At 45.7% G+C, this 26,830-nt stretch overlaps 1 protein-coding gene across 3 annotated transcripts in view; it reads right to left on the minus strand.

Moving 5' to 3' along the window:
- Positions 1 to 19,393, minus strand: part of IQGAP3 (IQ motif containing GTPase activating protein 3) — a 40,758-nt gene extending 21,365 nt beyond the window's left edge. For 2 of the 3 annotated variants that reach the window (XM_068541032.1, XM_068541030.1), the window contains exons 1-15: positions 19,314 to 19,393; positions 16,289 to 16,376; positions 11,217 to 11,373; positions 10,496 to 10,573; positions 9,100 to 9,176; positions 8,285 to 8,352; positions 8,082 to 8,195; positions 7,663 to 7,841; positions 7,139 to 7,226; positions 6,402 to 6,565; positions 5,795 to 5,882; positions 4,039 to 4,202; positions 2,365 to 2,522; positions 516 to 637; positions 250 to 413 (exon numbers count right to left, since the gene is read on the minus strand). In XM_068541032.1, coding sequence (XP_068397133.1) covers positions 250 to 413; positions 516 to 637; positions 2,365 to 2,522; positions 4,039 to 4,202; positions 5,795 to 5,882; positions 6,402 to 6,565; positions 7,139 to 7,226; positions 7,663 to 7,841; positions 8,082 to 8,195; positions 8,285 to 8,352; positions 9,100 to 9,176; positions 10,496 to 10,573; positions 11,217 to 11,373; positions 16,289 to 16,376; positions 19,314 to 19,350 — 1,746 coding nt within the window. In that variant the 5' untranslated portion in view covers positions 19,351 to 19,393. The remainder of the gene's footprint in view (positions 1 to 249; positions 414 to 515; positions 638 to 2,364; positions 2,523 to 4,038; positions 4,203 to 5,794; positions 5,883 to 6,401; positions 6,566 to 7,138; positions 7,227 to 7,662; positions 7,842 to 8,081; positions 8,196 to 8,284; positions 8,353 to 9,099; positions 9,177 to 10,495; positions 10,574 to 11,216; positions 11,374 to 16,288; positions 16,377 to 19,313) is intronic. The other variant, XM_068541031.1, reaches the window with a different exon arrangement.
- Between the last annotated feature and the right edge of the window lie 7,437 nt (positions 19,394 to 26,830).

The following is a 26,830-nucleotide window of genomic DNA, read 5'->3' on the forward strand; positions in this document are numbered from 1 at the left end:
AGTCTGGGTTTTCTGGCTCCCAGACCTGTGCTCTTCCCACGCACAAGGCCCCCACCATTCGCTCTGTGCTGGCAACCAGAACTCTGCCCTTCTTCCCCCAAGGCCAGATCAGAAACCCCACTGCCTCGCATCCCCAGAAGGGACAGTGTCCATCAGACTGGCTTTCCCAGGGTGCATACTGGGCACAGCTCTACCCATAGGCGATATTGTTCCTGCTCTGGTGACCAACCCAGCCAGCCCAAGCCTCACCTGGGCCTTCTGCTTTTTGGCCGCCACGAGGAGGAGATGGTACCGAGGGGCAACAGGAAGGCTGACATCGTCCAGGCCAGCCGCAGGAAGCAGAAGGGAGGAGAGGGTCTTTTCAGGGTTGTTCTGCTCCAGAGCCTCATTGATGAGGCTGACCGCAAGGACCTCTGGGAAAGAGAGATCTGGGTGGGCACAGGGCCCAGACTTACGGCTAAGGGATGGGGCTGTCCGCATTGGGCCATCTTCCCCCAGTCCTGGACTCCACTCACGATTGGTCTCTTCCTGGATCTGGGCGTTGACCTGACTCACGGTGGCCTGAAGATCATTCCAGCTCAGGAAGGCCCCATCCATTCCATGCACCTGTTGCAGCTTCACCAGAGTATCAAAGTACCTGGCAGCAAGGTGAGCGAGAATGAGGGGGGTAGTATGTGCATCATCAGCCAGAGGTCAGGGGAAACTTCTGGACTACTCTCCTCACTTGACCTCCAGGACGTCACATTCTCCTGGTTCTCGTCTCGCCTTACAGGTTGTCCTTTCTAAGTCTCCTCTGCTGGTTCCTCCTTCACCTCTAAATGTCGGAGCATCCCAAGACTCAGTCTTCAGGCCTCTTCTCTCTCCATGCTCACATCCTAAGTGATCTCACCTAATCTCATGGCTTGAAACACCACGTTCTAATGACTCCAAAAAGTACACCAATAGCCCATTCATAAATGCCAGCTGCCTGCTCGGCATCTCCACGTGAACGCCAAAAATCACCGCAAGCCCAGCAGCAAACATCTAAACTCCCGATCCCCCCCATTCAACCTGCGTTTCCCACAGTCTTTCCCATCTTGGTAAATGTTTACTCCAACTTCTCAGGCCAAAAATCTTGGGAGTCATACCTGTCTCCAGTCTCTCTCACACCCCATATCCACCACATAACCAAATCCTGTCAGTTCAGCTATCAGAATATATCCAAAATCTGGCTCCTTTTCACCACCTCCACTGCTACCGCCCTAGGCCAAGCCTCCATCAACTCTCGCCCAGGTTACTCCAATAGACATTTAACAGGTTTCCCTGCTTCTTCCCTTCTAACCCTGTAGTCGATTCTCGGCACAGCAGCCAGAGTGATCCTGTTAAAAGTAGGTCAGATCACCTCCCTCCTCGCTCAAATCCCACCCCCCCCCCCCGTGGCTTCCTTCCTCACTCAGAGTAAAAGCCAGAGGCCTACATGATCCAGCCTCTACAACTTCTTCTCCCATTATTCTCCCTCCCTCCCTCCACTCCGCCTCGTGGCTTCCTTGTGTTCTTTGAACACATCAAGGACACTTCTTTTTCAGGGTCTGTGCCCCAGACAGCTCATGGCCATCACTTACGCCCTTTAGGTCTCTCTCAAAATGACCCCCCTACCAAAGAAGGCTTCCATAACCATACTATGTAGCAGAGACAAACCGCCCTTACCATGTCCCCACCCTTTATCTGCTTTGCCCTGTTTTTTTAACCACCATAGCTCTTCTAATCATTTGACATGTTTGTTTTTTGTCTGTCTCCCTCTACTAGCACATAAGTTAGATGAGAGCAGGGAACTGTGTTTTGTTCACTGTTGTCTCCCAGCACCTAGAATAGTACCTGGCAGGACTTACCTGGTGGAGCAGTGGTTAAGACTCCACGCTCCCAATGCAGGGGGACTGGGTTCAATCCCTGGTCAGGGAACTAGATCCCATATGCATGCTGCAACTAAGAGTTTGCATGCCACAACTAAGGAGCCTGCTGGCCACAACTAAGGAGCATACGTGCCACAACTAAGGAGCCCGCGGGCCACAACTAAGACCCGGTGCAACTAAATAAATAAATAATTGAAAAAAAAATAGTATCTGGCACATGAGTGGGTACTCAAACCTTTGTGATAAAAGATTAAATAAATGGAGGAAAGGGGAATGACTGTGAACCCACCCACTCCCAGGAGAAACACAGGCCAGGGAACTGCGAATAGACCCAGAGGGTGGGCCTGTGCCGGAGAACAGGGCATCGTGCAGAAGGCTAGTCTCCGAGCACAAGAACTTGGACTCTTGGCTACATTCCCTCCATCACCCACCCATCCCCTCTCTCAACATGCGGCTAAACCTTAACCTTTCTCACCGTTGAGCATTCTCTCCTTCCACCTCGGCCAGCCCTGTGGCGGGGTTCACCAGACTGCTCCAGAAGCTGCTGGCATCCCTGGCCTCCAGAGCTTGGTTGATCAGGACCACGGCTGAGAGCATCTCCACGGCCACGAAGAGCTCCTCCTGGCCAAGCTCCTACAACAGAGGGAGGGCCGATTCCCTAGCGGGCTGGTGAAGGGCCTCGGGGGTCTGCCTGCCATCCTGCCCCCAAGACTCTCCCACATCCCAGAGTCTCTGTCTCAAAACACCTATGGCCTAATCCATTCACTAATAATTAATCATACTTAATACTTGAGAATGCTTACTATGTGCTCAATGTACAAGTACTTCGTGCACATTATCAGTTAACTTTCATAACAAGCCAAAGAGGTAAGTATTGTTAATATCCCTATTTCACAGATGAACCCATAGTCAAGTAATATAAGTTAAAGCTAACTGCCAGATACCAGAGCCCACATTCAACCAGTGAGTCCTACCTGCTCCTTTCTGGTCCCTACCACACACCAAGAACTGCACTAGGCCCTGGGCACACTGAGAGCAAGATTATGTGGGCTCCTCAGTGCTGTACTACACACCCAAGGGCCACTTCCCTGCCCAGTCTTCTCCTCCTTCTCAAATATCTGCTTGTGCTGTTCCTTGTCTGGAGCACCCTTCCTGTCCTCTACAAATAGAATGCTGCAAATAATAACAATAATAATAATAATGATGATGATAATGGCTAAAAATTTCACGCCAGGCTCACTTCTAAGCACATATGTTAACTCATTTAATCCTTACAACAATCCTATGAAATAAGTATATTATTGTTCCCATTTTATATATGAATTGAGGGGCAGAGGAGGTAAATAGTTTGCCCAAGGTCACGTAGCTAGGAAGCAGTAGAGCTGAAATTTAACTCAAGGATTCTGGCTCTAAAGTCCACATTAGTCGCTATGCTTTACTTCTTAGGACTTATTTTATGCTCCCTTGTACTATAGTCTCATACATTGAGACCATGCACTTCCTGAGTGTCATGCCTGGAGTCGATGCTCTATAAATGCCTGCTGTGGTTAGGATTCTTTATTGAGTCTCCTCTCTTCCGAGAAGCCTTCCCAGACTTACCCTGAGCTCTGCCCCTTCCATTTCCCTAGTGTGAAGTCATCTCCCATTTACATCATCTACTCCTCCCTGTGTCTCTGCCTGGACCCTCGGGTGTATTCTAACTCCTCCAACAGGCTGGCAAGTCCCTACAGGGGGGCCCTATCACCTCACCGTCAGAGAAGCTGTACGGACAAGGGGAGGTGGGACAGCAGAGTGGTTAAAAACATAGGCTTCAAGTATATTCAGCTTTGCATGCACTCCCAGCACTGCCAGCCACAGCTGTTTTGGGCAAGTTACTTAACTTCTGTATCCGTTTCCTCATCTCTAAAATGGAAATAATAATACTTACCTCATAGGGTTCTTTTAGGATTAAATGAGTGTTTAAAGCAGTGTTTGCTCAAAGGTATTTGCTATTATAATACACTCAGGATGGCAAGGATGGTAGCCCACCTCCCACTCCTAATCTCTTGCCAGCATCTAAGGGTGCCCTCATGGGTGCTCTGGACTGACTGCTCTGATCCCTCCAGCTCCTTGGGAACCCAGGAGCTGGATCCTCATTTCTAGGGCTTACCCCCTGCTGCTGCCGCTGGAGCACTGCCAGCTCCTGCTGGTACACAGCTGATGCAAAGGGGTACGCTGGAGGCAGCTGGGCTTCCGGGCACATCAGCTCCTTCACGGTGTCAGCTGCCACGCCCCTCCGGATGGCTTTGTTGATCCTCTGCACAGCCTGGAGCACTGCAGGGGAGGAGGGAGAGGCTGTACAGGCTGGGCATCCTGTGCTATTTCCACTCTCCTGGCGATCTCTGAGGGGAAATGGCTCTGAACCTCTGCTAGGTTCAAAATGCGTTTCTAAATGTTCAGGAGGGAAAGGGGTTGGGTCGCTTTAAGAAGAGGCTCCGGAAGAAGCAATTTGTCAGGCCTAGAAGTTGAGTAGCTCAGCAGGTGGCTGTCATAGCAGAGGTGAATTCCTAGGGTGGTGAGCATAAGATTGACAGGAGGCTATGTAGCACAACTAAGATGAGGTTAGTCAAGGGGCTCCAGGGACCAAATCTTGATGACAGCGCAGAGGAATAGGGAACTAGCTCCAAGGTGGAGCCATTTGGGCTGCAAAGGGCGAGAGCAAGCTAAAAAGGGGCCCTGGTGTATCTATGTAGTTTTAGTTTTCAAATGCTGGGGCTTATAAAATGCCAAGCAGATATGGGCATTGACATCAAGGAGCACAAAATCCACCGGGGGAAAAATAAGGATACAAAATTACCTACACTGCATTGCTGTCACTGCTATGTGAGAGGTACTTCCCCTCCCCGCAAATCCACTGGCAGTGCGGGGGAGGAGGGATTCTAGGGGGAGAGAGTAGGAAGATCTCACAGAGGAGGAGGCATTTGAGGCAGCTCTGCAGGATATTTTCATCTGCTTTCCACTGGTGAAAACGTGGGAGAACTGTAATCCAGAGGACCAGAGGCCTGGCAGTGGGCAAAGCTGTGGGCAGTCAAGGAAGAACAGGTCATCTGACTCAACTGGGCCGGTGGGATGTGAAGAGAAGGGTTGGGGGAGACATCTGGAAGGTCTCACCTACCATGCTGAAGAGATGGGACTAAAGTCTAGGAGAAATATGGAAGAACCCATGAAGGTCTGAAGATGTTCAACAAAGAAGCTAAGATCAGATCTGTGCTTGAGCGATCACTCTGGCAACAGCAAGGAACTGAGCGATAAGCAGGCAGTTAGCCAGGAGCGGCCTGGGGGCTCCATGAGATAGCCACGGAGAGCCCTGCCAGACAAAGGTGAAGGGCGACTGAGCAAGTCCAGTCAGAGGCAAGCATTCGTGCCAGGTGTGGTGTCCACAGGCTGATGCGTGGCGCCTCGGCACTCTATTTCTCTTCACGCCTGCTACCCAGGTTGATCCCCTTGGAGGGAGACAATCGCTAACCCACATTCTTTTAATAAAGAATTATAGTTGTATTTCATGTTTTTAAGGGAAACTGAGCTGGATCGTGAGTTTCTCTCTCATCTGGGCCATCACTATATTTCAGAAGCCAAAGGAACTCAACCAAGTTGAAACGGTCAAAATACAGGGGAGGTGCCTAGAAGGAAACTGCCTGCCCTAGAAGTCCAGCCTGGTGCAGTACTGACTGTCATTGTCTCCAGGGCCTTAATGAACTTATCTGTAGCATCCCCCCAGGCGGCCAGGAATAGGGCACACTAGGTGGGGAGCTGGAAAATCGGGCAGCAGTCTACCTTGCTCTACACAGAGGCTGGCAAAGGAGTTACATGCTCTCCCAAGAGCCAGTGATACACCCAGACCAGGTCTCAGTCTGGAGATGACTTACTGGCTTGCTCCTGATCACCCTTTGTGTTGGCTGCAGCCACACCAGCTTGGACCTCCTCCTTTTCCAGAAGCTCCACCAGGCCCAGCTCCTGCAAGAGGGAAGAGATGCAGTAGAAGAGAGTCCTCCTGGGACCATGAACATACTTCAGGAGCTGCCAGCATGAGCCCCAGGTCCACCCAGTCGCCCACCCTCAATCCCACCTCTCCCCTTTAGGCAGACTAGCCTGGCCCACCCATCCCTCAGAACTCATCTCTAACCTCTGGCTCTTTCTTACCCAGCAAGCATCTGAAATAACAACACAGCAACACAAATATAGTGTCAGGGAGAAAGTCAACAGCATTGAAAATAAGACTGCTAACTTGAGGTCTCAATTCAGCAATGGGGGAGCATATCACTGCCTACTGGACTGCCCCTGGGTCCCCCCCGGTCAGTATGAGAGATTCTCAGAAGGCAGAAGCTGATCAGTCTGGTCCATTAGGCTTTGGGGTAATTTAACCATTTAAACATGTAGTCAGCACTTACTGAATACAAAGAATTGACAGTGGTGAGGCCCTCCCCCATCCTAGAGTCAGATAGAGGAGGTAGCAGGTCATAGACAGAGCCTGACCTGTGCTTTCTGCTCTCTGTCTGAGCTCAGCTGTTCCAGGTACCAGTCTGCAAAGTCTCTCCTCACTCCTTGCAGGGCCAGGACAGGGTCTTGAAGGGCCTCAAGCAAGGCCTCAGGGCTCTGTCTTTCCAGGGCGTCATCAACAACTTCTAGAGCCCCATGGACTGAAAAGACCAAGACTCCATAATGGATAGTGAGAAAGCCCACCCCTTAACATCCCCAGTTCAGCCCTCTTCCTGCCTGCCCAGGGTTACCCTCACCCCTGCCCCCTGAGCTCCTAGGGCCCAGCCCAAATTCTTCAGCTTGATCTTCACAGCCTTCCCATCTCACCACCCATACCCTGAGGATATCCTGACCTAAAAAGGCAGAGGCACACTCCATCCTGGGCTTTCAAGCAGCCTCTCCTGCCCTGATCCCCTACCCCCATCCATTCTCCAAACTCTCTTCTTGAAGGACCCCAGACCAACTGCCCCCTGGACCAAGAGCTGAAAAGCCTGCCCCTTTGCCTCTGTCCACTCTATGGATGTCCATTCAAACAGAAGCCCCCTTGACAGCGACCACTTCTCCAGACATTAACAGACGTAAAACAGAGCACACACAGCCTTGACTTTGATCTTCCCTTGAAATAAGTGTTGGCCCAAGTGAGGTCATGGGCCTTCTGGCCTGAGAGAAGCCAAGCCCAAAACTCCCTAGGCGGGGGCTTACCCTTCAAACCCCTCCTGGCCTTTCTCTCTTACCATTGACATGGTTGATGTTGCCCTGGATTTCAGCCTGAGTTAGGTAGCAGTCATAGATGTCCTGGCTTTCTCCATCATTCTGCAAAAACTACATTGAGAGGGGAACCTGGGAAAACCAATTCAATCTTTCTTACTCCTCCCTCCCTGTCTATAACTATTTCTTCTTCTGGGGGTCTTCCCAAGGCCAAAGGTCAGTCTGGTTGGAAGGAATCTGAGGAAATCGTGGGATCTAACCCCCTGGCACTGACACAGTTAAGTTGAACTACCCTTTGGAATCTCCAGTCTAATCTCATCCAGTTCTACATTCCAATCCCTCAGCCCTGCCCCAGAACATTTTCCCTTATCTTCTCTTTTGAATTCCCATTATTCTCCTGAGTTCCTCTCCTGCTTCTCAAAAATAACTGACAAGTTGGTTTCTCTAGGCAACTTCGGATTCCGAAGACAGGACAAATAGGAGTCCTGGTTTCACTCGCGATTTTCCAGGCCACCCAGCTTTTCGGCCCCTGCCATCCAAGGCTCCTTACGCGGTTCCTGGCATTGGCAGCCTTCTCCATCTTGGCCTGGGCCAGCAGCTCCTGGTAGATGGCTGCCAGAGGCTCTCGAAGATTCCCCAGCAGAGCACTGGGATTCTGCAAGGCAGCCAGGGTGTCCTTGACCACTCCTCGCTCCACTGCCTCATTGATGGCAAGAACAGCCGCATGGACTAGGAGGGGACATGAAAACAAGGTCAGGATGCCAGAGCAAACCCCAGTCCAGCTACAGCATAACCAGCTGCAGACCACTCTGACATCATCCCCTTTTTACCTCCATAAGGGCCGGGCAAGCCAGGTAGGCTGTTGGCCCTGCCTATGATGAGAAGTATCCAGGATTTATGCAGGGGCTATAAGGTTCAGAGTCCTCCCATACTCACTGAACTACCCCAGCAGGGGAGCCTGGTCTCTACCTGCAGCCTCATCCACCGAGAGTTCATTGGCCAGGATGCCCCCGATCTTGCTGAAGGCAGGCAGCTGGAGGCCATATTTAGCTAGTTCAGAGGCCATGTTGCTGAGTTCCTCAGCTGCAATAATAGCACAGATGCCCTTCATCAGGCCCGGAACCCCCAAGACCTGCCCAGACTGTGGTGGTTGGCGAAGGAGCTGGGCTTACCTGTGAATTTCACTTTCCCATATAGATCATGTATCTGAGGGGCCAATCCCAGCCGGAAGAGGAAGAGACTAGGAAAGAATGGAAGGCATTGGGGCCTATTCATTTTCACATGCTGCCTATAATAGGTTTGCAGGAGATACTATGGGGACTTGGAGATGAAGACCATACAGCGCCTGCCCACAAGTCATCCCCCATTCACAGGGAGAGATGTTATTGTAAGTCGGCACAAGGCAATGCTATAGCAGAAAAATAAGATGCTGTAGGAGCTCTGGGGGGATTGCGAAGGCTTCACAGAGAAGGACACATTGCAGTGGCAGGTCACTGGATGGAGATGGAGGATGGAAATGGCATAGCAAGCAGAGACCCGCTAAGCTAAGGCACAGAGTCCTCAAAGGATGTGGGAAATGAAGTCAGGAAGAGATGACATGATGGACATAGGAACTGGTCAATTACTTTCTATGATTTAGCCAACTGGTTGTTGATGGCTGGCTGCGAGTAGGACTAAATAGCCTTCTCCATTCACACTGACGGCATGTGACACTTCTGATGCATCCTAATCTGACTTCCTTGCACCGCAGTCACAAGCTGAACACTCTTCCCTGCCCGCTCTTTCCCTTCATCCACACAGATCACACATAAATGTGCCCTCCAGCATGCACATAAATCTAAACAAAACTATGTAGATCAAAAATGTCACTCTGAGAAGCATTCCCTGTGGTCTATCTTCCATCCTCCCTGCTGCAATGTTTGTTGCTGTTGACCATTGGTTGCATCCACCTAGAGGAACCTGGATGACAAAAGTCTTGGTCTCTCACCTGAGTGCATGGATGCAGTAGACCACCCGGGGCATGTTCTTCTTGTCATAAATGTCCGTGGTCTCTGGGAAGAAGGTCTAGAGGGGAAACCAGCCAATTACTGCCATTGAAGACTTTGAAGCAGCACCAGATATGGAGAGAGGGGCTGAGGAATTGGTCTTCCTCTCTGACCTGGGGTGTATACTCCTTTGCTGCCTGGGGCTTCTGGGTCAATCTCCCCAGCTCTTTACAGTCAGCACTGCATCCACGCACTCAGTGTAAAAGAAAGGCACTGGGGACACATACTAAGCCAAGACCCAGCCACGGACACACAGCCCCAGATTAACCAAACACCAGACAAGGCTATCAAGGCTATAGGACGCAGGCCACATGCTCCAAGAGAAACAGGCCCCCTGTTCATCCTACAGACACAGCCAGCCTGTGCCCCTCACCTTGGACTCTTGCCAGAAAGGTGGCATGCTGGGAGCTGGCCATGACTCCACAAGGGGCCTAACGAAACACACACTGCCAAGGACCGCAAAGGGTCAGGGCATGCCATCCCTGTCTTCAAGCCAGAGGTCTCTGATCAGTGGGGGCCCCTCTAAGAACTGAGTAACCCCAGGCATGATTTCTCATGCCACCTGGCGACTGTAATGAGGTTTAACCTCAATACCTCTTGGTTACCTTAGATACATAAGAAAGGACCAAATCTAGAGACTTAAAAGTGTTCTAGCCTCACTGAGAACACATGGCCTCTATTGATCTGCCTCTCACCAAAGCATCTGTCTTAACTGTTATTTCCTTGTCTTATAATTGCCTTCTACAGTGAAGAAAAACACTACAGAATCTTATGCTTTAATTTGTATAGTTCTTTATAATTCACAAAAGGAATTCACACAGGTCATGTGATCTTCCTGACAACCTTATAAGGAAGACAGGGGAGGGATTACTATCCCCATTTTACAGATGAGAAACAAACTGAGAGTCAAAGAGTGAGAGGACATGCAGCATGTGTCCACTTGGGGTCCTGGCCTAGGCTTCCAAGTCTACCGCCTTGGGATGTGGTGTGTCCTTGCTTCATGCTATGAAATTCTGGTGGAAAGATGGCTGGCCAACATGAGGCCCACCTCCTGCGTTATATAGGGGCCTCACTGACCAATGGGAACAATGCATCCTGGGCCAGGTTGCCTTCACCTCCCTTCACTTCCCTTACCCACAAGGAAGTGAAGACAGACACCAAGTAACATGGTTCAAAGACATAAAGCCTCAGGGAACTTAAACTCTTAGATTAAGTTCATTTAGAAGGCACACGGAGATGGGCACTAAAGAGTGCCAGGGAGATAAAGCATGTGTGTGGTGGAGGTGCAGGTGCTGGTGAAGAGCAAAGATGAACCCCAGTCTTGAGACCCAATGTTACCGAAGGCAGACCGATGTGGGCTACTGCAGACAGCCAAAAGTTGATGTTGTCCGTGTGACGGAAATGCAAGCCAGTTGCCTAAAAGGGAAGGAAAGAGAAGAGAATCTATTTCCACAGTTCTCAGGATTCCCTCTGGGTAGAGCCCAGACGACAGCTTGAAGATTCAAGGGGTAGGGGCAGAGGACCCTGTCCTATGGATTTCCCATCCCCCCAGGACAGAGACACAAAGACAGAGAGAAACCACCAGGGACGGATGACCCAGTGGGTTATTTGGGAAGGATGGCACAGGGATGGGATTAGCAAGCTAGTAAGGCTTCCTGGAAAAGGGGAGTCCGGAGCTGGGATGGGAAGGAGAGGTGGGTTGGCTTGACTAGAGCACAGTGAAGGGGCAGCATGTCCTGGAAGTAACTTCAAGGTGGCAAAGCTTACAAGCCTCTGAGTGTAGACTGTGGGTAGAAAAGTCTGCTTGGAAGTTCTCATATCAGAGGCATCTCAAAGTCCACCTAGCAAATGCCCCTTGCTGCTAAGCATAGTACACACCGCCCGGCTGCAAGACATCAATTGAAACCCGTTGTTCCAGTGCAATGATTACTAGCACCTTTTATATCCTCAATAGTACCCAGGTTTGGACAATAAATTATATGGTCACCCCACTCTCACAACTTTGAGAACAGATAGTTTGAGAGGAAGAAGGTAGAAAGTAGAGACCTCTGCTCCCCACCTGGTACCGTAGCTGCTCCACGTCATAGATCTTCTTCAAGGGAACCACAGAGGGTGCAAAACAGTGGCCCAGTTTGGCCAGCAGCACTCCATTCCGGAGGCTCTCCTCCAGCTCCACCGGGGACGGAAGCTCCTCCTTCAGGCAGGCCTCCATCCAGCTGAGAGCATAAGAGCAGCTTCTCACCCACTCTGGCAGGCCACAGCACTTCATTCCAACCACAAGACCTTCCCTCCCTCCCTCTCTCCCCCTAAGCAGCCTCTCACTCTCTCCTGCCTCCTGTTCCTGCCCTACTCCCAACTCCCCTCTCTGCCCATTGCCTGGCTGTTCCCACCTTCTCCCAAGCTGCCCCAAACACCGGGATTGGCCTATCCTCAGCCCCCACCCACCCTATACATCTTTCCTGACAGATACTGAAGCTGCCCATCTTCAGTGAGGCTTAAACAGGCTCTTACCTGCTACATGATATAACCTCTCACTCAGTCTGGTTATGCATTTGGCTGTTGAACCAAATTGTACCTGCTCACTTCTCTTATTCTGCATGTTCTGAGAACCCAGGTATACAAAGGTCATGTCTACACAGCCCATAACCCAGCTTTGATGATGATGAGGGGAGTAGGGAAGCCCCAGGGTTGAAGCGAGGGGAGCAGCACCAAGGGACAGAAAGGTCACAGCCCTTCGAATCAGAAGACCTGCTTTCCACACCATCTCCCCCACTTCACCTCTCTGGGCCTCAGCTGCATAATCTGTAAAATGAAGATACCACCTGTACTTCCTGCTTCAGTGGGCAGCTGCCAGGATTAAATGAGTTAATGAATGTGAAAACACTTTGAATATAAATGTAAAGTATTATTATGGCTGATGATTATATGAGGGAGAGAATAAGGGCCTCTCCACATGCTGGGGCCTATAGGAAAGATCTGTTTTCAAAGAGAGAGCCAGTCACACCTCCCTTCATGCCTTCCCTGACACAGACACCCTGGTTTTCTATCTACCCCATCCTACCTACTTTCTTTGGAGGACATTAAAAATATGCTATTGATTAAAAGGAAAGAATTAAGCATTTATCCTGTCTTTAGAGCCAACATCCATTCACAGGAAATATGGGGTACAGAGGAACAAGTTGAGGGACACAGGAAGTGAATAGACAAAGCCAGAATGTAGGATGTTCTACAGGACAAATGACCCGGTTTCTTCAACAAGTCAATGACATAAAGAACTGTTTATGTCAGTTCTAGATGAAAGAAGACTTAGTAGTACATAACAACCAAATGTAACATGTGAACTCTTTCAGATCCTTAACTGAATAAGCCAACTGTAAAAATAGATGATTTTTTTAGACAATCAGGAAAATTTGAAAATGACCTCGGTGTTGATCTTCCAAGGATTAATGGATAACTTAGGTGGGTATTATAATGGTATTGTGGTTACATGTAAGCAAGTGTCCATATATAGAGATATGTATTAAATTATGTAAGGGGATAAAAGGACGTGATGTTGTCTTTGTTCACAGATGGCATGATCGTCTTTGTAGAAAATCTGAAAGCATGACACCAGAAAACTCGTGGCGTTAATAAGTGATTATAGCAAGGTTGCAAAAGACAAGGTTAATATATAAAAGTCAATTGCGGGACTTCCCTGGTGGCGCAGTGGTTAAGACTCTGTGCTCCCAATGCAGGGGGCCTGGGTTTGATCCCTGGTCAGGGAACTAGATCCCACATGCATGCCGCAACTAAGAAGCCCGCGAGCCACAACTACAAAGCCTGCCAGCCACAACTAAGGAGCCCGCTGGCTACAACTAAGGAGCACATGTGCTACAACTAAGAAGCCAGCAAGCCGCAGCTAGGAAGCCCGTGAGCCGCCACTAAGGAGCCCACCTGCCGCAACTAAGACCTGGTGCCACCAAATAAATAGATAAATAAAATATAATAAATACAAAAATAATAAAATAAAATATTATAAAGCAGAAACTAACACACCATTGTAAAGCAATTATACTCCAATAAAAATGTTTAATAAATAAATAAATAAATAAAATAAAATAAAAGTCAACTTCTTTCCAATTCACCGGCAACAAACAAGTGGAATTTGAATTAAAAACACAATACCAGGGCTTCCCTGGTGGCGCAGTGGTTGAGAATCTGCCTGCCAATGCAGGGGACACGGGTTCGAGCCCTGGTCTGGGAAGATCCCACATGCCGCGGAGCAACTAAGCCCGTGAGCCACAACTACTGAGCCTGCGCGTCTGGAGCCTGTGCTCTGCAACAAGAGAGGCCGCGACAGTGAAAGGCCCGCGCACCGCGATGAAGAGTGCCCCCCGCTTGCCACAACTAGAGAGGGCCCTCGCACAGAAACGAAGACCCAGCACAGCCATAAATAAAATAAATAAATAAAAATAAATTTAAAAAAAAAAAAAAAAAAAACACAATACCATTTACATTAGCACCCCTGAAAATGAAATACTTAGGTATAAATCTAACAAAATATGTACAAGATCTACATGAGGAAAGCTACAAAACTCTGATGAAGGAAATCAAAGAAGAACTAAATAAATGGAGAGATAGTCCATATTCATGGATAGGAAGACTCAATATTGTCAAGATGTTAGTTCTTACCAACCTGAGCTATAGATTCAATGCAGTCCTAGTCAAAACCCCAGCAAGCTGTTTTGTGGATCTCCACACACTGATTCTAAAGTTTACATGGGGGCTTCCCTGGTGGCGCAGTGGCTGGGAATCCGCCTGCCAATGCAGAAGACACGGGTTCAGGCCCTGGTCCGGGAGGATCCCACATGCTGCGGAGCAGCTAGGCCTGTGCGCCACAGCTGCTGAGCCTGTGCTCTGGAGCCCGCAGTCTACAACTACTGAAGCCCTCACACCTGGAGCCCGTGCTCTGCAACGGGGGAGGCCACTGCAGTGAGAAGCCTGCGCACCGTGGTGAAGAGTGGCCCCCGCTTGCGGCAACTAGAGAGAGCCCGCGCGGAGCAACGAAGACCCAACTCAGCCAAAAATAAAATTAAAAAAAAAAAAAAATAAGTAAATAAAAATAAAGTTTACATGGAGGCACACCCGGCTAACTCAGTCAGTGGAGCATGAGACTCTTAAAATTTACATGCAGAGACAAAATACCCAGAATAGCCAACATGATATTGAAGGAGAAGAGCAAAGCTGGTACACTAACACTACCTGACTTAGCCACAGTAATCAAGACAGTGTGGTATTGGTGAAAGAATAGGCAAATAGATGAGTGGAACAGAAGAGAGACCCACATAAATACAGTCAATTGATCTTTGACAAAGGAGCAAAGGCAATACAATGGAGCAAAGATAGTCTCCTCAACAAATGGTGCTGGAATAACTAGACATCCACATGCAAAAAATGAACCTAGACCTAGACCTTACACCCTTCACAAAAATCAACTCAAATGGAGCATCAACTTCAAAGTAAAACTCCTAGAAGGCAACATAGGGGGAAACCTAGATGACCTTGGGTATGGCAATGACTTTTTAGATACAACACCAAAGGCACAGTCCTTGAAAGAAATAATTAATAAGCTAGATTTCGCTAAAATTAAAACTTCTGCTCTACAAAAGGCAATGTCAAGACAAGCCACAGACTGGGAGAAAATATCTGCAAAAGAAAATATCTGCAAAAGACACATCTGAGGGAATTCCTTGGCGGTCCAGTGGTTAGGACTCGGCACTTTCACTGCCAGGGACCAGGTTCAATCCCTGGTCAGAGAACTAAGATCCCGCAAGCCACATGGCATGGCCAAAAATAAATAAATAAAATAAAATAAAATAATTATAAAAAAAAGACACACCTGATAAAAGACTGTTACCAAAGATATACAAAGAACTCTTAAAACTCAACAGTAAGAAAACAAACAGTCTGATTAAAAAATGGGACAAAGACCTTAACAGACACCTCACCAAAGAAAGATATACAAAGAAGATATACAGATGGCAAATAAGCATCTGAAAAGATGCTTCACATCATATGTCATCAGGGAAATGTGAATTAAAACAATGGTGAGATACCAATATACATCTATTAGAATTGTCAAAATCTGGAACACTGATAACACCAAATGCTGCTGAGGATGTGGAGCAACAGGAATTCTCATTCGTTGCTGGTGGGAATACAAAATTGTACAGCCACTTTGGAAAGCTGTTTGGTGGTTTCTTACAAAACTAAACATACTCTTACCATATGATCCAGCAGCTGTGCTCTTTGGTATTCAGCCAAAGGAGTTGAAAACTTACATCTACATAAAAACCTGCACAAGGATGTTTATAGCAGCTCTATTCATAACTGCCAAAACTTGGAAGCGACCAAGATGACCCTCAATAGGTGAATGGATTAATAAACTGTGGTACATCTAGACAATGGAATATTATTCAGCACTAGTAAAAAATGAGCTAGGAAGCAATGAAAAGACATGGAGGAAATGTAAATGCATATTACTAAGTAAAAGAAGCCCATCTGAAAAGCCTGCATATTATATTATCCCAGGTATGTGAAATTCTGGAAAAGGCAAAACTATGGAGACAGTAGAAAGATGAGTGGTTGCCAGAAGTTGGGGGTGGCGGTGGGGCAGAGGGAATGAATAAATGAAACACAGAGACTTTTTAGGGTAGTGAAACTACTCTATGATACTATAATGATGGATGGCTATATGTCATTATACATTTGTCCAAACTCATAGACTACAGTATACAACATGAAGAGTGAACTCTAAGGCAAACTATGGACTTTGGAGGATTACGTGCCCAAGTAGGTTCACCAGTTGTAACAAGCATACCACTCTTGTGGGGGCTGTTGATAATGGGGGAGGCTATGTATGTTTGTGGGGAGGAAGCATATGGAAAACCCCTGTATCTTTCTCTTAATTTTGCTGTGAACCTAAACCTGCTCTAAAAAATAGTCGGAAAGAAAAAAAAAAAAAAGATGCTATTTCAACTTTCCCTTTCCCATAGAATGGACTCTTGTCTTTTTGTATTTGCTTTGAGGGCAGGTGCCTGGGGTGGGCAGGGTGGGAAAGGGAGACCAGAAAGAGGCGGTCCCTCTGCTCACCGCTTGGCTTCCTCCAGCCGGCACAGGTACTCATAGGCGACGTTCTGCCGCCTCTGCTCATCCATTTCCTCAGCTGTGAGGCGTTCATCTGAGGAACCAAGGAGGGGAGCATTAGACAGAGGGCTGTAGCAAGCTTCTTCTTTTTTTTTTTTTTTTTTTAAATGTCATTTGATGGGCCCATCTTTTTTAAAATTTTATTTATTTATTTATTTATGCCTGTGTTGGGTCTTCGTTTCTGTGCGAGGGCTTTCTCCAGTTACGGCAAGTGGGGGCCACTCTTCATCGCGGTGCGTGGGCCTCTCACTATCACGGCCTCTCGTTGCGGAGCACAGGCTCCAGACGCGCAGGCTCAGCAATTGTGGCTCACGGGCCTAGTCGCTCCGCGGCATGTGGGATCTTCCCGCATGTGGGATCTTCCCGCATGTGGGATCTTCCCAGATCAGGGCTCGAACCCGTGTCGCCTGCATTGGCAGGCAGATTCTCAACCACTGCGCCACCAGGGAAGCCCCTGCAAGCTTCTTCTTAACAGACTTTCTAAGGCAACTCTGTTCAGAAACCGGAGGCATCTCCCACATGTCTGTCCCCCTATTCCCAGGACACTGGCTCCAATCTTCTCTCCCATCCAGTAAAGCTATCCTAGTCAGCACCCTGTTAAAGGGAGGCCTCTGCACCCTTTAAGAGGGGATCCTTCCTGTATTGGAGGTACTCCTTCCCTTTCCCCTCTAGCCATCTTCCTGACCTCCCCCTTCCAAAACCTACTTCACGGCTCTTCCCTCAGTACCTCCTAGTAGGAATGTCCAGATCCTTCCTTGGCTGGGAACTTAGCTCCTCATTTTATCCCTAATTAGATTCTGAGTTCTCCAAGAACTGTACTTGTGTCATCCTCCTCAGGTACTCTCCCAGAGGCTAGGTTAACAGGACCAACTAGAACTCATCATTCAGCAGCCATTCATTCATTCAATACCTCCTATATGTCAGGCACTGGACTAGCGGACTCCTACTCTCAAGAAGTACAAAGATTATTATTAGAAGAGAAAAACATGTAAGTAAAAAACTTCAACCTGATGTGAGAAGTGCGATCATAGTTCATGAATAGTCTATGGACGTAGACATAGAGAACGGACATGTGGACACAGGGCGGGAAGGGGAAGGTGGGATGAACTGGGAGATTACGATGGACATATATACACTACCATGTGTAAAATAGATAGCTAGTGGGGACAAGGTATAAAGCACAGGAAGCTCAGCTCGGTGCTCTGTGATGACCTAGATGGGTGGGATGTGGGGGGGGGGGTGTGGAGGTCCAAGAGGGAGGGGATATAGGTATACATATAGCTGATTCACTTCACTGTATAGCAGAAACTAACACAACATTGTAAAGCAATTATACTCCAATAAATAAATTAAAATAGTCTATGGAAGCAGCAGAGGAAGCAAAGGATTCTACCTGTGAGTAGAATCTTAAAGAATGAACAGGCAGAAAGGGAGAAAAGGCAGTTCAACAGAGGGAACCACGTGAAAAAAAAGCCACTCACTTGGGTTTAAGTGGAAGGACAGAGAATTTTAAAAGATCACAAAGGTGTATTTACTCTCCCTTTTGGTATAGGTCACCTGAGGAGTTAAATAGTCTCCAAGCTAAATAAAATGCAGACAGTCTCTGACTCCTAAACTCAAGAACAGGAAATCCCTTAAATGAGACAGCATTCATATTCTGCCTTAGCCACAGCCTCCTTTTATCCTTTTCCCCCCTCTTCTCCCCTATCTCTCTAGTCTCCTTAGGGAAGACAGTACAAAAGCAGACAAAATGAGAGAAAGCTACACACATACACCAAGAAAATAAAGTCAGAGAGCTTGAAAACAGAGACAGAGCTTAGCAAATGTCTTTGACTCAGCACTTAATGTCGTTCCCACTCTTTATCTCTTTTCATTATGTTGCATATCCTGCAATATGATTGGGGGAGGGGCGGGGCTTCTTTGAATTGTCAGTTAAGCAAGTTAAAACACACACACACACACACACACACACACACCCCTCCATGTTCAAATTTGAAAGCACTGGCCAATCGCAGGAAATCCATCAGTTCCTGAGGGGGGTGTACAAGAAACAAGTGTTGGTTGCTAAGCATGGAAAATAAACCAGTAAGTGAGTGACATCACTTCAGAGTTATGAATTGAGGACTGTGAGAGATGGGCGGGACTTTGTACATACACACAGAGTCTTAAAAAAAAAAAATCAGTTTTCCTGTCCTTTTCAGATCTGGAACTAGCTTTCCTTCAACAGATCGGTGGACGTGGACTTCGCTTTTTGAATCCTAATGGAGAGGAAGGGAAAGGAGTAGATTTTGCTTTTCTTTCAGAAGGTCAGATGGAAACCTTTCTGCGGTCCCATTTTTCGGACCCCAGTCTCTCTTTCTAAAGCAGTGTTTTTGAAAGTGTGGTACTTGGACTACCCGCATCACAGTTACGTGGGGTGACGGAAGAAGCACAGCGGTGCTTGTTATAAATGCAGATTATGGGCCCAAGTCGAGACCTATTGTTACTGAAGTTCTGGGATAGGATTCAGGAATCTGCATTTTAAATTAGCTCCCCGGGTAATTCCGACACCGACACCGTAAAGTTTGAGAGGCGTTGTCTCAAAGAAGCATCAAAAAGTCAAAGAAGCCCCCCCAGGCCTTGTTAGGCGTCCCGTCCCCTGGTAGCGCTTGGCAAGTATGGTAGCCATCATCAGTAATTGCCGAATTTTTAAGGGGCCATCCAGACCACCTACATTCTCCCATTCCCAGAGCCCCAGAATTTGGGAATAAGGGAGAAAACTCTTTGTAAGCTTTGAAGCGCGACAGAGAAGTCGGAGCGTTTCGCAGCTCACAGCTTTACTCCGGCCCGCAGGAGTCCGGACTGAGTGCTCCCTCCCCACTGAGCTTGGTTGGCCCTGCCCCCAACCCCAGCCCCAACCTCTCCCAGGACCACCGAGTCCCCGACCAGTGGCATCACTGCGGGACCCTTCTCGGCCCCTTCTGGCACTTACAGGTCGCCCGGCCCGGGCCCGTTCCTCTCCCCTCCATGTTCCTCCTTCTTCCAGGTTTGAATCTCCCGCCGCCCGGCCACCGCCCCTCATCGTAGCCACAGGCGGACAGGACACTTCCGGTCCGTGCCGCAGGGGCCTCTGGGATCTGTAGTTCCAGGTTTGGGAGGTGCGCCGCCAGGTGAGGCGAAGGGTACCTTCCAAGGTGGGGAGGGGCGCTCCCGGAGGGGAGCTCCCGTTCCTGTGGTATTTTGGGTCGCTGTTTCTCCAGGGCTCCTTCGCTGCTAAACCGTCTTATTTGAAGTAGCCCCTGCACCTACCCCTGCCTCTTATCATTTCCCCCTAGTATTCCCATTAACCCCCCCCCTCCACTTCCTACAGTGTTCTTTGGTCCCTTTAACTTGAGGGCCTACTATATATACATATAATGGAATATTAGCCATAAAAAGGAATAAAATATTGCCATTTGTAGCAATGTGGATGTACCTAGAGAATATTATGCTTAGTGAAACCAGAGAAAGGCAAATACTATATGGTATCACTTATACATGGAATCTAAAAAATAATACAACTGAATGTATATACAAAACAGAAACAGACTCACAGACATAGAAAACAAACTTGTGGTTACCAAAGGGGAGAGGGAGGCAGAGAGGGACAAATTAAGCGTATGAGATGAATAGATACAAACTACATAAAATAGATAAACAATGAGGATTTACTGTATAGCACAGGGAATTATACCCAATATCTTGTAATAACCTGTAAAAGGATATAATCTGAAAAAGCACTGCATCACTATGCTGTACACCTGAAACTAACACAATATTGTAAATCAACGATACTCAATTAAAAAAAAAAATTCAAAGGACTGGATGAAGTTTTTGAGGAAGGGCATGTAAAGTAAGAAACGAGCAAAGGGCAGAGTGTTGGGAAACACTAGCATTTAAGAGGTGGACAGAGACTCCCTCTTGCGAGAGCACCAGAATCACAACTGGCTGCTGGACAATCATCGACAGGAAGACACTGGACTTCACCAAGGAGGATACCCCACGTCCAAGGACAGAGGAGAAGCCACAGTGAGACGGTAGGAGGGGCGCAATCAGAGTAAAATCAAATCCCATAACTGCTGGGTGGGTGACTCGCAGACTGGTGAACACTTATACCACAGAAGTCCACCCACTGGAGTGAAGGTTCTGAGCCCCACTTCAGGCTTCCCAACCTGGGGGTCCGGCAACGGGAGGAGGAATTCATAGAGAATCAGACTTTGAAGCCTAGTGGGAATTGATTGCAGGACTTCGACAGGACTGGGGGAAACAGAGACCCCACTCTTGGAGGGCGCACACGGAATAGTGTGCGCATCAGGACCCAGGGGAAGGAGCAGTGACCCTGGGGGAGACGGAACCAGACCTACCTGCTAGTGTTGGAGGGTCTCCTGCAGAGGTGGGGGCTGGCTCTGTTTCACCGTGGGGACAAGGACACTGGCAGCGGAGGTTCTGGGAAGTACTCCTTGGCGTGAGCCCTCCCAGAGTCTGCCATTAGCCCCACCAAAGAGCCCAGGTAGGCTCCACTGTTGGGTTGCCTCAGGCAAAACAACCAACAGGGAGGGAACCCAGCCCCACCCATCAACAGTCAAGTGGATTAAAGTTTTACGGAGCTCTGACCGCCACAGCAACAATCAGCTCTACCCACCACCAGAGCCTCCCATCGAGTCTCCCTTCAAGCCTCTTAGATAGCCTCAACCACCAGAAGGCAGGCAGCAGAAGCAAGAAAAACTACAATCCTGCAGCCTGTGGAACAAAAACCACATTTACAGAAAGATAGACAAGATGAAAAGGCAGAGGGCTATATACCAGATGAAGGAACAAGAAAAAAAACCCAGAAAAACAACTAAATGAAGTGGAGATAGGCAACCTTCCAGAAAAAGAATTCAGAATAATGATAGTGAAGATGATCCAGGACCTCGGAATAAGAATGGAGGCAAAGATTGAGAAGATGAAAGAAATGATTAACAAAGACCTAGAAGAATTAAAGAACAAACAAACAGAGATGACCAATACAATAACTGAAATGAAAACTACACTAGAAGGAATCAATAGCAGAATAACTGAGGCAGAAGAACGGATAAGTGACTTGGAAGACAGAATGGTGGAATTCACTGCTGCGGAACAGACTAAAGAAAAAAGAATGAAAAGAAATGAAGACAGACTAAGAGACCTCTGGGACAACATTAAACGCAACAACATTCGCATTATAGGGGTCCCAGAAGGAGAAGAGAGAGAGAAAGGACCAGAGAAAATATTTGAAGAGATTATAGTCGAAAACTTCCCTAACATGGGAAGGGAAATAGCCACCCAAGTCCAGGAAGCGCAGAGAGTCCCATACAGGATAAACCCAAGGAGAAACATGCCAAGACACATAGTAATCAAAGTGGCAAAAATGAAAGACAAAGAAAAATTATTGAAAGCAGCAAGGGAAAAACGACAAATAACATACAAGGGAACTCCCATAAGGTTAACAGCTGATTTCTCAGCAGAAACTCTGCAAGCCAGAAGGGAGTGGCATGATATACTTAAAGTGATGAAAGGGAAGAACCTACAACCAAGATTACTCTACCCGGCAAGGATCTCATTTAGATTTGATGGAGAAATCAAAAGCTTTACAGACAAGCAAAAGCTAAGAGAATTCAGCACCACCAAACCAGCTCTACAACAAATGCTAAAGGAACTTCTCTAAGTGGGAAACACAAGAGAAGAAAAGGACCTACAAAAACAAACCCAAAACAATTAAGAAAATGGTCATAGGAACATACATATCGATAATTACCTTAAACGTGAATGGATTAAGTGCTCCAACCAAAAGACACAGGCTTGCTGAATGGATACAAAAACAAGACCCATATATATGCTGTCTACAAGAGACCCACTTCAGACCTAGGGACACATACAGACTGAAAGTGAGGGGATGGAAAAAGATATTCCATGCAAATGAAAATCAAAAGAAAGCTGGAGTAGCTATACTCATATCAGATAAAATAGACTTTAAAATAAAGAATGTTACAAGAGACAAGGAAGGCCACTACATAATGATCAAGGGATCAATCCAAGAAGAAGATATAACAATTATAAATGTATATGCACCCAACATAGGAGCACCTCAATACATAAGGCAACTGCTAACAGCTATAAAAGAGGGAATCGACAGTAACACAATAATAGTGGGGGACTTTAACACCTCACTTACACCAATGGACAGATCATCCAAAATGAAAATAAATAAGGAAACAGAAGCTTTAAATGACACAGTAGACCACATAGATTTAATTGATATTTATAGGACATTCCATCCAAAAGCAGCAGATTACATGTTCTTCTCAAGTGCGCACGGAACATTCTCCAGGATAGATCACATCTTGGGTCACAAATCAAGCCTCAGTAAATTTAAGAAAATTGAAATCATATCAAGCGTCTTTTCTGACCACAACGCTATGAGATTAGAAATGAATTACAGGGAAAAAAACGTAAAAAACACAAACACATGGAGGCTAAACAATACGTTATTAAATAACCAAGAGATCACTGAAGAAATCAAAGAGGAAATCAAAAAATACCTAGAGACAAATGACAATGAAAACACGACGACCCAAAACCTATGGGATGCAGCAAAAGCAGTTCTAAGAGGGAAGTTTATAGCTATACAAGCCTACCTAAAGAAACAAGAAAAATCTCAAGTAAACAATCTAACCTTACACCTAAAGGAACTAGAGAAAGAAGAACAAACAAAACCCAAAGTTAGCAGAACGAAAGAAATCATAAAGATCAGAGCAGAAATAAATGAAATAGAAACAAAGAAAACAATAGCAAAGATCAATAAAACTAAAAGCTGGTTCTTTGAGAAGATAAACGAAATTGATAAGCCATTAGCCAGACTTATCAAGAAAAAGAGGGAGAGGACTCAAATCAATAAAATCAGAAATGAAAAAGGAGAAGTTACAACAGACACCGCAGAAATACAAAGCATCCTAAGAGACTACTACAAGCAACTCTATGCCAATAAAATGGACAATCTGGAAGAAATGGACAAATTCTTAGAGAGGTATAAACTTCCAAGACTGAACCAGGAAGAAACAGAAAATATGAACAGACCAATCACAAGTAATGAAATTGAAACTGTGATTAAAAATCTTCCAACAAACAAAAGTCCAGGACCGGAGGGCTTCACAGGTGAATTCTATCAAACATTTAGAGAAGAGCTAACACCTATCCTTCTCAAACTGTTCCAAAAAATTGCAGAGGAAGGAACACTCCCAAACTCATTCTATGAGGCCACCATCACCCTGATACCAAAACCAGACAAAGACACTACAAAAAAAAGAAAATTACAGACCAATATCACTGATGAATATAGATGCAAAAATCCTCAACAAAATACTAGCAAACAGAATCCAACAACACATTAAAAGGATCATACACCACGATCAAGTGGGATTTATCCCAGGGATACAAGGATTCTTCAGTATACACAAATCAATCAATGTGATACACCATATTAACAAATTGAAGAATAAAAACCATATGATCATCTCAATAGATGCAGAAAAAGCTTTTGACAAAATTCAACACCCATTTATGATAAAAACTCTTCAGAAAGTGGGCATAGAGGGAACCTACCTCAACATAATAAAGGCCATATATGACAAACCCACAGCAAACATCATTCTCAACGGTGAAACACTGAAAGCATTTCCTCTAAGGTCAGGAACGAGACAAGGATGTCCACTCTCACCACTGTTATTCAACATAGTTCTGGAAGTCCTAGCCACGGCAATCAGAGAAGAAAAAGAAATAAAAGGAATACAAATTGGAAAAGAAGAAGTAAAACTGTCACTGTTTACATATGACATGATACTATACATAGAGAATCCTAAAACTGCCACCAGAAAACTGCTAGAGCTAATTAATGAATATGGTAAAGTTGCAGGATACAAAATTAATGCACAGAAATCTCTTGCATTCCTATACACTAATGAGGAAAAATCTGAAAGAGAAATTATGGAAACACTCCCATTTACCATTGTAACAAAAAGAATAAAATATCTAGGAATAAACCTCCCTAGGGAGACAAAAGACCTGTATGCAGAAAACTATAAGACACTGATGAAAGAAATTAAAGATGATACCAACAGATGGAGAGATATACCATGTTCTTGGATTGGAAGAATCAACATTGTGAAACTATACTACCCAAAGCAATCTACAGATTCAATGCAATCCCCATCAAATTACCAATGGCATTTTTTACAGAGCTAAACAAATCATCTTAAAATTTGTGTGGAGACACAAAAGACCCCGAATAGCCAAAGCAGTCTTGAGGGAAAAAAACGGAGCTGGAGGAATCAGACTCCCTGACTTCAGACTATACTACAAAGCTACAGTAATCAAGACAATATGGTACTGGCACAAAAACAGAAACATAGATCAATGGAACAAGATAGAAAGCCCAGAGATAAACCCATGCACCTATGGTCAACTAATCTATGACAAAGGAGGCAAAGATATACAATGGAGAAAAGACAACCTCTTCAATAAGTGGTGCTGGGAAAACTGGACAGCTACATGTAAAAGAATGAAATTAGAATACTCCCTAACACCATACACAAAAATAAACTCAAAATGGATTAGAGACCTAAATGTAAGACTGGACACTATAAAACTCTTAGAGGAAAACATAGGAAGAACACTCTTTGACATAAATCACAGCAAGATCTTTTTTGATCCACCTCCTAGAGTAATGGAAATAAAAACAAAAATAAACAAATGGGACCTAATGAAACTTCAAAGCTTTTGCACAGCAAAGGAAACCATAAACGAGACAAAAAGACAACCCTCAGAATGGGAGAAAATATTTGCAAACGAATCAACGGACAAAGGATTAATCTCCAAAATATATAAACAGCTCATTCAGCTCAATATTAAAGAAACAAACACCCCAATCCAAAAATGGGCAGAAGACTTAAATAGACATTTCTCCAAAGAAGACATACAGACGGCCACGAAGCACATGAAAAGATGCTCAACATCACTAATTATTAGAGAAATGCAAATCAAAACTACAATGAGGTATCACCTCACACCAGTTAGAATGGGCATCATCAGAAAATCTACAAACAACAAATGCTGGAGAGGGTGTGGAGAAAAGGGAACCCTCTTGCACTGTTGGTGGGAATGTAAATTGATACAGCCACTATGGAGAACAATATGCAGGTTCCTTAAAAAACTAAAAATAGAATTACCATATGACCCAGCAATCCCACTACTGGGCATATACCCAGAGAAAACCGTAATTCAAAAAGACACATGCACCCGAATGTTCATTGCAGCACTATTTACAATAGCCAGGTCATGGAAGCAACCTAAATGCCCATCAACAGACGAATGGATAAAGAAGTTGTGGTACATATATACAATGGAATATTACTCAGCCATAAAGAGGAATGAAATTGAGTCATTTGTTGAGACGTGGATGGATCTAGAGACTGTCATACAGAGTGAAGTAAGTCAGAAAGAGAAAAACAAATATCGTATATTAACGCATGTATGTGGAACCTAGAAAAATGGTACAGATGAGCCGGTTTGCAGGGCAGAAGTTGAGACACAGATGTAGAGAACAGACATATGGACACCAAGGGGGGAAAACTGCGGTGGGGTGGGGATGGTGGTGTGCTGAATTGGGCGATTGGGATTGACATGTATACACTGATGTGTATAAAATTGATGACTAATAAGAACCTGCAGTATAAAAAAACAAACAAACAAAACAACTAATACTGAACTTTCATTGGGTTATTTGTATGGAAATATGTTAATATAAATGTTTCAGACATTACATGAAATTTCTAAAGATCTTATATGTTCTGGTATAATGTTATAAGTCATAATCCTAGTTATTACTTTAAAATGTATATCTCAGAAATAACTAATTTTCTTGTCAACTGCATTATTATGAACTTTCATCAAATCTTTAACCATGGTCATTTTAAAGTCTTTTGTCATTTACAGACAGTTCTGGGTGTACTCTGATGCTTTTGCAAATATGTTCCTATAAAAGGGTTTCATCTTCAAGAAATTCATGGAAAAAACTCTGACAAGTACAGTTTTCTGGTAACTGACTGTACTGCTGAACTGAATGAATAAGCATTTTCAGAACTCTAATGAAAAACTGATGAACTCATAAAAGGGCTAACAAAAGATCAAGATGAAAAAAAAAATTAATTACATGGGACTGAGTGAACTGATGAGGATGAGTATAATTTTTGTGACTTTCTGTTTGAATTAAAAAAAAAATCCCACAAGGACTCAGAGGCAAAGAATATACAAATCAATTTTCACTGCAAAGTAAAGGAGCTGTTACAGTGGAGGATTACTGGACTGAATGTCAATATTATGACATAGTATGAGTGTGTTTCATGTTTGGTAATTGCAATCATTGTTGCTTTTGTTGTGGTCATCCATGTACAATGC

The sequence above is a fragment of the Eschrichtius robustus genome, chromosome 3 (assembly GCF_028021215.1).
Source record: "Eschrichtius robustus isolate mEscRob2 chromosome 3, mEscRob2.pri, whole genome shotgun sequence".
Lineage (NCBI taxonomy): Eukaryota > Metazoa > Chordata > Mammalia > Artiodactyla > Eschrichtiidae > Eschrichtius > Eschrichtius robustus.